The 12,337-nt window shown below is 32.5% G+C and overlaps 1 protein-coding gene across 2 annotated transcripts in view; it reads right to left on the bottom strand.

Moving 5' to 3' along the window:
• The window catches only part of VWDE (von Willebrand factor D and EGF domains), a 79,111-nt gene that overhangs the window by 43,653 nt on the left and 23,121 nt on the right, over positions 1 to 12,337 (bottom strand). For both annotated transcript variants that reach the window (XM_032287077.1, XM_032287078.1), the window contains exons 4-10: positions 11,603 to 11,668; positions 8,541 to 8,788; positions 7,818 to 7,907; positions 5,252 to 5,396; positions 2,642 to 2,859; positions 2,327 to 2,400; positions 612 to 882 (exon numbers count right to left, since the gene is read on the bottom strand). In XM_032287077.1, coding sequence (XP_032142968.1) covers positions 612 to 882; positions 2,327 to 2,400; positions 2,642 to 2,859; positions 5,252 to 5,396; positions 7,818 to 7,907; positions 8,541 to 8,788; positions 11,603 to 11,668 — 1,112 coding nt within the window. The remainder of the gene's footprint in view (positions 1 to 611; positions 883 to 2,326; positions 2,401 to 2,641; positions 2,860 to 5,251; positions 5,397 to 7,817; positions 7,908 to 8,540; positions 8,789 to 11,602; positions 11,669 to 12,337) is intronic.

The raw sequence follows: 12,337 nt of genomic DNA, 5'->3' as shown, positions 1-12,337 counted from the left end.
TGTATATATATGCAAGTACATATATATGTATGTATATATATGCAAAGACATATATATGTATGTATATATATGTAAAGACATATATGTATGTATATATATGTAGACATATAAATACACATACATATATATATGTAAATACATATGTAAATATATATATGTGAACATATAATCTTAGATTTGTTTCCTGACTCCATATTCCATTACATTTATCTACCAGCCCATTCCTGAGGTAGTACCACACTGTATTCATTTCAAAAACTGGTTGATTATTCCTAAATATTTATTCTTAATTATGTCTATCATCTCTGTCTAATATACTATTTATCACACATTGTCAAAAATAATTTTGGTGAATAATCCATCAAGTTGTCATACTGAAATCTTAAATAAGACAGTTTAAATTTTACATGATTTTAATTACATTGTGTCTATTTGTATGTGGTAAGTGGGAAAAAATGTATTCCTTCTAAGATGATAGTTAATATAAATGCTATTTTGTTAAAGAAAGCAATATTGAAAAACAATAGCTCCTAATTTAATAGAGATGAATAGATGTTTATTTGAAAGGAGAAAAAGGAAAAATACTTCTAATGTTAAAGAATCATACATACTGTGACTTTTCTTCCTAAGTAAGATTCACTTATCTTGATATTCCTGGTTACATCTTGGCTTTTTACGAGTAAATACGGTTGTGATTCATGTAGCTGACCACTGCACATATCAAAAGTAATTATATCACCTCCTTCTTGGGCAACAAATCCACAATTACATGACACTGGGTAGTGAAGGCTTCCGCAGTCCCATTGACGTACGTGGACTTCAAAATCACGTGATGTACTCTTATAAAGCACAAACGTTCCAGTCTTGAAATTATCATATACCCTATCATTAACAAAAGGCAACTGCATTAAAAATCATGTAAATTATCACAACAGTATGTTACTTATTTGCAACAGCTTTCTGTATCATGAGTATTTTTTTTTTTTAGGCACTGAAGGAAACAAAGTTGCCATAAACACCTCAATCACTCCCACTACTCCTTTCTTCCCTTTCACCACTCCAATCAAGCTGCTCTCCTTGAGCAGGGCAGGCTGACTGAATGGTCTTCTAAGTGTACGAATGTGGCTATCTCCTTCAACTTTGCATACTTGTTAAATGTCACCCTCACCAAATGGCTTTTTGTACCTACTCTAATATAAATTGCAACCCCTCTTTTCAGCCTTCCCTTTCCACCCAAGTTAGTTTTCTTCACAACAAGTATCTTCCTCAGATACCCTTTATATTTTATTTATTAAATGTGTTTATATCTCTATTCATCTTTTCAAAAGCCAGCTCCACAAGGGTAGAGAGTGTTTCTTTTGTTCACTGCCATACCCCCAGTACTTAGAACTTGGCTTTTCACCTAGCTGTTGCATAATTAATCTTGTTGAGTTATCAGATTAAATTCATCACTACTATGATTTCTTGAGGTTTTTCCACCAAAACATCTAGGCCTTTAGTTATAACCATAAAGGATTCTTGTACATGGGGTCAGTTCCTTCAGGTTCTTAACACCTGTTGACACCATTGGAGTATAATTTTTTTATAGAACGGTTTCTATATGTCGAATAATTTTACTGACAATGATCATATTACAATTTTTTAAAAAAACCATCAAACCACCAAACCACAAACCATCGTGCATTATGAAAAAAAGTTGATGCAACGCTAAGACATCCTTTTCACTTTCCTAAAGGACATCTCAGAATCATGAATCTCCCAGGACAATGTAACTGAGTTTAAACCTTCTATATAGATATTAATAACAAAATAGCTTAGATTATTTTTTGGTCTTTTGCTTATTTTAATTTCCAGAGGCAAATATCCAGGTATCTGTAATAGTTATAATAGATGTTTCCTGAGTATTCTTGTCAAGACTTAGAAGTAATTACTTTTAAAAATAATTCTAATATGTTTAATCATTTTGCATAAATTTAAAGATTGTTTTATTATCATATGTAAATGTTCTAAACATCTTTAGAGCAAATAATTTAATCATTATTAAAATTTAAAACCGGTCCAGGAAAAAAGATTGTCTGCATTTGTAATAATCTTTATTTTTACAAGTTTGGTCTTGCAATTAATCATGCTTTTAACTAAGAACTATATTTTAAGGCCAAAAAATTCTACATAAATAAGCTATTCTCTTGAAACAGGCCAGTAATGCCTTTCTGTCTAACTTCAGTCACAAGAACTAAAAAATTATAAAACAATATGCTGTTTAAAATAAAACAATAAAATCAAAGCAAATAAAACTACTAAAAGAAAAAAACTTTCAGGAAATTACCTGCCATCAAATGTAATTATATGTGGGTCAGTAAATGAATAGCAGTAAGCAGTTGGGACATCCTTTACTCTGATCTTAAAAGCAAAGATATTTTTGGTAAATATTACCATTAATTATATTTAGTTATATATTAAAAAATTGCTTAGCAATCTCAACAAATTTTCAATTATAGTTATCATAATTATTAAAAATGGAATTATTTAAAAACTAATTTACCAAAAAATTTTTTACATAAAAACTTTGTAAGACATAATGACAAAATACACATTTCTTTTTAAAGCTTCAACTGCAGTAATATTTTTGTAATTTGTCAACCTGGATGCTGTCTGGAGTGTAGCTGTTCCACAGGAAATCCTCATTAACTATTGGCTGCACTACAATGCTTGTAACTCTATCTCCATCTCGAGAGAAATCTGTGACAGCAGTGTAGTACACAAAAGTGTGGCTACAGGTTCCATTAGCACAGGGAGATGTCTGGTGAAGGTCCATATGACAGGAAGACAGTGCCAAATTTAAGCCTAGGTGCTCTTTACCTATTTAATGAAAAAATAGGTTTAAAAATTTCCAAGGGAATAGACTAACCAAGCATGTAAAAAATTAATTAACATGAAACACTGAATCGTAAGATTATTCTCAAATTATGTTCTCTTTCTTAAAATATACGGTGGCAAATGTTGTTTAAATTAACCCAAAGCTATTGAATCTACAGAATTTTTCTTTTACGTATTACATAGAACATATGTCACAATTTTACATATTACATACACTAATATGACTTTTTTGTCTAAGATTTGTACCTTGGGCCCAGATACTTCTGTAAAATTTCTTCGCATATGTATTCATGTTCCAACCATTGTTGAATAGTAGCAATGGCTTTTAATTATTGATAAAGGGTTTATCATCTCAAAAAAAGAGAAAAATCAAAACAAATGAAGATGATCTCACAACAGTAACAAGCTATCTTCTTTTACCTCCCAATGTCCCAATATATTCACAAGCTTGAGATGCCCCCTCACTTCAATAACAAAGAATAAAAAATAATTTGGAAAGGAAATGATAACAAAAAAAGAGAAAAGAACTCTAAAAATTTGCATAACTAAACATAAAGAACAGATTTGCCCCCAAAATTGGCCACAGAGGAAATATGCTATCATATTCAATTAATGATTCCAAAGTCCTCCTAAAAATCAAAAATGAAAAAAAGTTGTCAACAAAAATCTCTATCTTCTTTTTTTCCATACAGATTTTTTAGGTATGAAATTATATTAATCAGATATAGGCACACTGAGCTATTTTTAATAAATATATATTTTCCCATGTACATAAAAAATAACAGAAACATTCAAACTGTTAACCAACTTCCTAAGGTGAATACAGAATATCTCCAGTTTAGATATAGCCCATAACATCAATTCCCTAAGACAATACATGATGGGTTGTTATCTTTAAACCTGTGAACAGCAGCATAGTCTGCTTAGAAATATACTCAGACACCAACTGGTTCCCTATGAAAGCAAAGATTTAATGCTACTCTACTTAAAGGGGACAAGACAAGGAGTATCCAGAATGAAATCCAGATTTTTTTCTTCAGAAAAAAAAGCCATTTTTAATTATCAGAGAATAAGAATATGCAAGCAAACTTCTAAAATGTAGAAATATATTTAGGCTATTGTATTATTTTAGCAATACTTGCTTTGTTAAAATAATTTAAAGCATGGAAACATATTTTAAAGTATACCTGTAACTGAAGGAAATGTAGCATGATTTTGGAAAACATCAAAAACAATCATCTTCTTTCTGTTGTCTCCATAAACTATAGTAATATTTGCATAACGTGCTTTTCAGAGGTAGATTGAAGTAGAATTGTGTCAAATAGATCGAGAGAGGGTATAATGTCTGGGCTCTAATTCAAAATATGGTGTTGCTTGTGGGGTTCCTGAAATCTGAATGAATAGGTAGGTATTATCTGAGCCTGTTAACTGTCAACCATCCTGAGACGACCTCTCTTAATTCCTCTATCTCTTTAGCCATCTCTTTTCTTGAATGCATCATTTCTCTCTCCTGGCTTTTTTATTCGCTTGTTTCTCTGATTTAATTATTTATAATATGGATACGAAGATCTATAGATACCTTGTGATTGGTATATTTACTAAAGACAATGTTATGTTCTATGGTGAAAATGTATGTGGTATGTCAAATTGTAATCTCTCTTAAAGGTGGTATTTTAATGTATGTATCTGTTACTTGCTTTGATCTCTACATCAGAGGCTCGGTGGGAAAAAGAACACAACCAAGCCAGTCACTGCTGTACATGGTTTGTCCTTGCATATTCTACCTTGTTACGTGGGAGGATTTCCTTACTCTATCCACGGACACATAAGTGGCCATCTATCACAATATCGACATAACTAGTAAGTGAAATAGAAGAATTTTAAGACACAAGATCCCAAACATAAACTTACATTAGGGAGAGAAGCCTGAAGGATGCATTATAAGATCTGTATTTCATAAGCTTGAACTTTTAATGTAACTTATCAAATGTCTCGCATTGGGGATGATTTGAAAAATCTTAAAGAGCAGTGTTTCCCTCAATTTCTGTAAACTAAGTAAAGAGAGGAATAAACAGGAGACTGAGAAAACAGGAGAAAAAAGAGGACTGAGAGGAAAAAGATGATGTTGAAGAGGAGATTATTCACTATATTTTTTTCTTTTTTTTTTGATGTATGCTTTGAGCCCAACAAAAAGAAATGTGAATTGCTTTGGCAATCATCAATTTGGCCCAGTGTTAGTAATATGATTGAGCTAAAATTTGATGTCAACATGCAACGTGATTTATTATATGAGTACACTCCAGTGACTTTTCTTACAGGAAAAAAATTATTGTTTGAAATCTAATAATAAGATTAAATGAAGTTAGTATATTACCTTGATCAATAGTTTTCAGTTTTAATGAGATTTTACATTCTTGATCAAGCTCACGAAATTCAGAACAAATAATAGGAACTGTGCTTTCTATCCTCAGGTAGTATTCTTTCCCATCCTCTGATATAGTGCTCAATTCAGGCTGTAGCTGGTATGAGAAAATATGTAGAAAAGTTATGTTAAAATATAACTTATTTCTAAGGTATAATTTTGAAAGGGCATTTTCTCGACAGCACATATTTTGCTTAAAGAGCTGGTAATAACTTAAGCCCTGGAATGTTTTAACTAAGCAGAACCATTAAAATCAAACCCATAAAAATACAAGCAGCACACACAGGTATACATGGAGTTGCTGCACTGCTCTGAGTTTAGATTCAATTGGGTTCCCAACGCATGTTTGGCAAATCATATCCAAGCCTGCCTCGATGATTCTGGTTCTGTGGTGAGCACCGGAAAGTGAAGGAGAAAGAAATCTTTCTATTTTCTTCCATTTTATACTAATGTTTACTGACATACAAACTGAAGAGCCTCGTTTTTCTTAGGGATTGATACTCACTTTCTCAATTAGAAATTTAAGTATTTTTAATATATAAATCAAATTACTGTTGTCACCTGAAATATCTCAACACTTAGCCTATTTCTCAGCATCTGATTTCCAGAGCTGGATTTCCCGAGTACTGCTGCAACCCAGGACTGGCCCTATTCTCATTCACAGACCAATCCTTTTTTGAGGCAGCAATATTTTCATGCAGTCTCGAGTCTTGGTTTTGGCGGGCTGCAGTGGCTCACACCTGTAATCCCAGCACTTTGGGAGGCCGGGGCGGGTGGATCATGAGGTCAGGAGATAGAGACCATCCTGGACAACATGGTGAAACCCATCTCCACTAAAAATATTAAAAAATAGCTACATGGTGGCGTGCCCCTCCAGTCCCAGCTACTCAGGAGGCTGAAGCAGGAGAATCGCTTGAACACGGGAAGTGGAGGTTGCAGTGAGCCGAGATAGCACTACTGCACTCCAGCCTCAGCAATAGATAAGGACTCTGTCTCAAAAAAAAAAAAAAAAAAACAGAAAGAAAAAAAAAAGAAAAACAGATGTTTCTTAGTACTGAATATTCTCCCTGTTAGCCTAATCAGAATCAGTATGGGGATGGGGGTGCTGACCATTGACACCTGACATTGTCTGCTGAGTGCTAACCAACGTAGAACAAAATGTTCCTATGTCCCCAAGGATTGACCTCTGCTTCCCCTCACACTGTAGTTATGCAATTCTCACTTCTTCTCCTGGTTCCTAATGTGTGTACATGGGCTTTATTCATCAACAGGGTTTATCCTGGTCCTAAGTCCTATTCTCACAACCTTACCATTTATCTTATCTTACCCTTGAACTAGAAATGAGTCCAGGTCAAACCTGAGTCCTGTGGGTGAGACCTTCCAGGTCCACAGGGCTTGCCTGCCTGGACCTTTTCATATTGCCCCTACTCCTTCCACCACTTAGTAATTCCCTGTCACCTCTGCTCATCTGCTAGAATAGCTCTTGAGTTCTTGGATCCTGGTGCTACTGGCAACAACCAAATGTACTTCTCTGTTCAGTTAGCTCAGTCTTTGAGAGGGAAGGTGTTCTCTTTCCCAATACATGATGGGGCATAGTTTTAAGGGCAAGATTTCCCAGCACCATGCCCCCCTCCCATCCCTCTCCATCCAGGAGATTTAATGGTTTATGTTTGAATTTCATGGGCGTGGGAAGAAACTAAAAGTCAATCACTTTTAAGTTCTAAGGAACTCCTTTCATTGGCCAGAGGAACTTGGGAAGGTGGGAATCTCTCCCAGGATAAATTCCTCTGTTCCTTCACCCACGCTGGATTTCCAGCTCTCTGGAATCCCCTCCCACATGGTGGTAGCTCCCTTTCCCCTCTGGGATTTCCCCTCTGGAATCCTCTTCCACACTCTTCCTGGAAGCCTTTCTCTTCTTCTCCTTTTCTTCTCTTTTCTCTCCCTAAATAAAATCGCCTTTCTGCAACACTTCTTGGGTCTGATATTTACTTTTACAAGCGTACAGCACACCTGCAGTGGTCTCATCGCTTATTCTTTAAGAGGTTGGAGACCAAGAACCCACAGCATTCTCTCAGGGGTGCTGTGCCTCACCAGCACCCAAGAAAAACCCCAGTTACATTTGCAGTCCTTAAAACTCAGAGCTCTGGGTCAATTCTGTGCTAGTCAGAGACTCTACCTCTTGTCCTTGTATCTGTCCTCCAAAGTGCATGATAACTAAATATTACTAGGCTAACTTTAGTTACATGACGGAATGAATTAGAGGAATAGACCTTTTGCTTTATTCTAATTTGAGCTATTTCTTTAAATGAAAGTACATCTCAACTTTAGTTAGCAAGGGTCCTCAAACTTTGTTGTACATTAGAATTATTGGGGCTTTTCTTCAAATATAGAAACTCGTGGGTCTCAACATTCTGATTCAGTCTGTGATGAGGTACAGAAATCAGCATGGACAGATCATAATTTGGGAAAAATAGTTCCAGAAGAATAATCTTTCTGATGCATCCCCACTGCTACGTACCTTAATGCCCGCAAAAAATTCTTGGCTTTCAATGGCTATACTTTGTACATGTGGATTCTCCAAGAAAAAAACAGAAGCACGACAGAGTATCTATGGATATAATTTAAAAATAATCACTTAGCAATTCGATTTTGGAGAAAATGTGTAAATTATCATTTTTACATCCTAATTTTAATTCTTCATAGATAATATATAGAGATAATATAACTAAATAATTTAAAAGCTTGCTTGAAATTTGAGAAAAATTCCATCATTATAAAATATTACTTATTCAAACCTCAACATCAAGTATAGTAGGCTTTGTATTTAGGATGTTTTAAAAAGTACTTAAAAAGTGATATTGTCTTTTAAAAAATTAAAACATTTTTCTAGAATAAATGTATATAATTTTACTTAAAAAGTGATATCATCTTTTAAAAAATTAAAACATTTTTCTAGAATAAATGCATATAATTTTAAAACCTGAAGGAGACATATATATGTAAGGATTAATCAATAATAATTAGCAAGTTACTAAAACGAGATATTCATAGTCACTAACATCACCGACACATCCAGCAATTATATTAAATTAGCACAATTGCAAGAAGAAAAACAAAAAGAAAAATATTAGTGCTTTATACTCTGGAGACAAAATCTACTTTTAAGGATATTATTATTTTTTAATTGTGTATGAAAATCAATACATTCATGAAAATAAAATCCAACTGTTTATTAACATACCCTGTCTCCAAGTCTGAGATTTATGCCATCAAGTTCTAAAAGAGAGAATGCCTGAACTGTGGTCTCTTGTTTCAGCTCCTCTTTGACTTCTTGAGAAGAAAGCCTAGACCAAGCTATGTAAAATCCCACTGAGTTGTTTGTAGGGGGAACATCAAAAGAACATCTACAGAAAAGCCTGGACTCAATCACCTCCACCAGAACCTCCGGCCTTCCTGCAGGAGGAGGTGGAAATGGGGCAGCCAGGTGACCTGGAAGTAGAAAGTGCATAATAAGTAATTAGGAATCCAACAGAATGGAGATTGGCCTATGGAAAAAGCACTCAAAGACTATGACTCTGGGCTTCATCTTAAGAAAAAGCAAACTAAATTCAGAAAAAATGATTACTTCTAGCAATCAACAAAGTAATACATTCACATTCTAAGCCACAATCACACACATATCGATAACCAAGCAACTTATCAGCTCAAGCTTATATTAATGTATGTTGAATATCTGCCTTTGAAAAGTCTAGCTCTTAAAAAGAAATTTGCATTATTTGAAGCAATTAACTTTTCTAAAAGACGGAACAAACAAAATTAAGGTTTAGTATATTACAATTCCTTGTTAAAATGAGAAACAGTCACAAGAATGTAAAATCAAATGACTTTCTCTTTTACTCTAATAGTTTTCTCTTGTAACTCAACTCAACATTATCCTGGGTTGAAAGAGTTGTTCATTGTGGAGGTGATGATACTAGCTCAGTGAAATATATCAAGTGTTAAACAGTAATCTTATTCTTTTCATTTTTCTGAGATTAAAGAAACTGGAAGTTTCCGCTAGGAACTCACAGGAAGATGTTATAATTTTGAACTCTGGGTGTTTGCAAAATCAAACCTGGGGATCTGAAAGTTTTCTGAATAAGTTTTTGTTTAGTTTTGTTCTGTTTTAGAAAGTAGAAAAATATCTGAGTGATAAATTTTTAAAAGAAGAATTTAAAATGTTCTAAAATGTATAATTTTTCTATTGCATATATGCTAATTATTGGACAATCAAAAAACTAATTTTTCAGCCTTGCCATATATATTTTGGAAAATTCTAAGAAGACCTTAAAATATTTCCTGTGGAGAAAATGTACTTTTAGATATTTTAGTGTTATTTTGTTATAGTCTCAATGACAAATGAATTATTTTCAAATTTACCTAGTTAACAAATATTTTGCTAAACATTTTAAACAGTAGACCAAATCAGTATATTCAAACTTTTAGGAAATAATAAACTACTTTTGAGTATATATTTTATTTTTTTAATTATGTATCTGAGTAAAAATTTCTCTTTAAATAAATTAAGGAAAGGACATTTATTTTAAAACAGGGAAAAGCTGCCTATGGAAATGATTATTAAGAATAAGAGAAGGCCAATGACTGAAAAAATATTCATGACAATTAAAATTTTGAATCAATATTTTGAATAAAGAACTATATGGGCAGATTGATCACTGCTTGCAACAGTAAAGATCAAAGAAAAGTTGTTATATTTAAAGAAAAAGGTTTAAAAACAACAGACAAATTATTTCTGCTTAGAAAATCAAAATTATTATTTCTTTGTCAATTCTAATGTTAGTATGTATTAAATATATTAATACATTTTCCATTTTGTCACGAAGCTTTATCTGTTGACTTTTGACTCAATATTTTCATTTAGTGTTACTTCCCCAAATTGTGTTCAGTTTGCATAGCAGGGTTTTCTGTTTTCAATTAATTGCATAAATGTTCTAAAGAGCATAATAGGTAGGTGAAATTTATTATTTATTCAAGAGAAAAAAGTGATTTTGCTATAATACATATACATTATAAAGAGAATTTACATCTATTATGCAGAGTAGTCAAATAATTACATTTTATGTTTAATGTTGCTATTATGAATATTGTTTTATTGTTTTATGAACTTAAATCACAGGGCTTAATTAAATTGACCTTCAGATATAATAATACCTTATTTAAAATATACAGAAAAAAAGAGGCTAGAAAATCCATTTGGAATAGGATATGAAATGGAGCATGAAAAATCAATTTGGAGTGATAATTTTACAGATTATTATAAAAGTCTTTTAAAAATACCAAGCATAATAATTTTTAGGCTTGATATTTGAACATTATATGATCTATCCTGATTTATTTTAAGTATTTATGGCTTGTTCCACCATATAAAACACCTCTGCTAATTAATTATATGTCAACAGTCTCTCGTGCATTTCAGATATCATATTTGTCTAACAGAAAATATAATAAGTCTAATAATCCCATACAAATGCTAATGTTTCAATAAATAATTTCAATTTCTGCCCAACATGTAGGTAGGTGACAGACATTTTATCACTTAATCTACTTAATTTATTTTAAAGCATATTATAGTAGGAGGATTTCTTAATATTTGAAAGACTTCAAAACATTTAAAAAATAGAAAATAAAAAGTATACATTGAAAGGAAGAGAAAAATTTTGATCACTAATTAACATTATTGATGTTTGTTTATCTTTCAAGATTTATTTGATACAAATACAATTGTTCGCTTAAAAGAAAAAGTATTGTAGTATTGTATAATGCACTCCTATATTTTATTGGTGTTTGTGAAATGTTTTGTCATTATTTATGTATCAGAAATATTCAATCAATCAATCAGCAGTTATTGGATATTTGCAGGTTTTTTTAAACAATTATTAGACAAGCCTTGTTATAAATATTGTGCTTGCACACTTCCTTAAATAGCTCTCTGAGACATATTTTTGAAAGTAGAATTTTTAGGCACAAGCACATACAGAGTTTTAAGAATGTTGATATGAACTGCCAAATTTTCTTATGAATGATTCTACCAATATGTACACATTTGCCTAACTCTCTGTACCTCTGCCAACTCAAGGACTATTTCTTAAAGGCATGATAAAGTTATTTATATTTTTGATATCTACCAGACTTTAGTTATGTGAAATATCAACATAATTCAACATCCAAAGCTGCAGAATATAATACCCATTGAAATGGTCTAGTTTATAAGTACATTATTAAAAAGCAAAATATGATACTTACCAACACAATCACCTCCTATTTCAGTTTCATCAGGGCCACATGGGTATAACTGTGCATCAGAAATAGCTGCCAAAGGTTAAGGTTTGTATATTTACTCAAGTGGGCATGAAGATACAAATCTACATATATCTAAGATGACAATTTATTGAAGGATGTTTTCATACAGACTAAGACTTTCTTAATTCTTCTCTTATTTCATAACACAGTATTTCCTTTTAAGGGTAAGATCAAATGGAAATGATAAGGGATCATATTTCAAAACAATCAAAGCTTTAATATCTTATTTTCTAAGTATGAATCTGCATTTTTTGAATAATGAAACACTGACAATATCAAGTGCTGGCAGGGATGTGGAACAATATGTGCCAGTGAGACCGCAAAATGGTACAGCTATTTTGGAGAACAGTTTAGTGGGTGGTTTCTTGATAAACTAAACATATTCTTAGCAAATGACACAGAAATCTTGCTCCTCTATATTTACCCAAACGAGTTGAGAACTTATTTCCATATAAATACCTGCATATGGAAGTTTATAGCAACTTTATTCATAATCGCCCAAACTTGGAAGCAACCATGATGCTCTTCAGCAGGTGAATGGATATGCTGTGGTACATATAGACAGGATGGAATATTATTCAGCCTCAAAAAGAAATGAGCTAACAAGCCACAAAAAGACATGTAGGAAACATGAATGATTATTAAGTGAAAGAAGCCAATCTGAAAAGGCTACCTACT

This window comes from Sapajus apella, unplaced genomic scaffold (assembly GCF_009761245.1).
Source record: "Sapajus apella isolate SASKATOON/1434 unplaced genomic scaffold, GSC_monkey_1.0 scaffold19, whole genome shotgun sequence".
Taxonomy (NCBI): Eukaryota; Metazoa; Chordata; class Mammalia; order Primates; family Cebidae; genus Sapajus; species Sapajus apella.
This window is presented reverse-complemented; position numbering and strand designations above follow the sequence as displayed.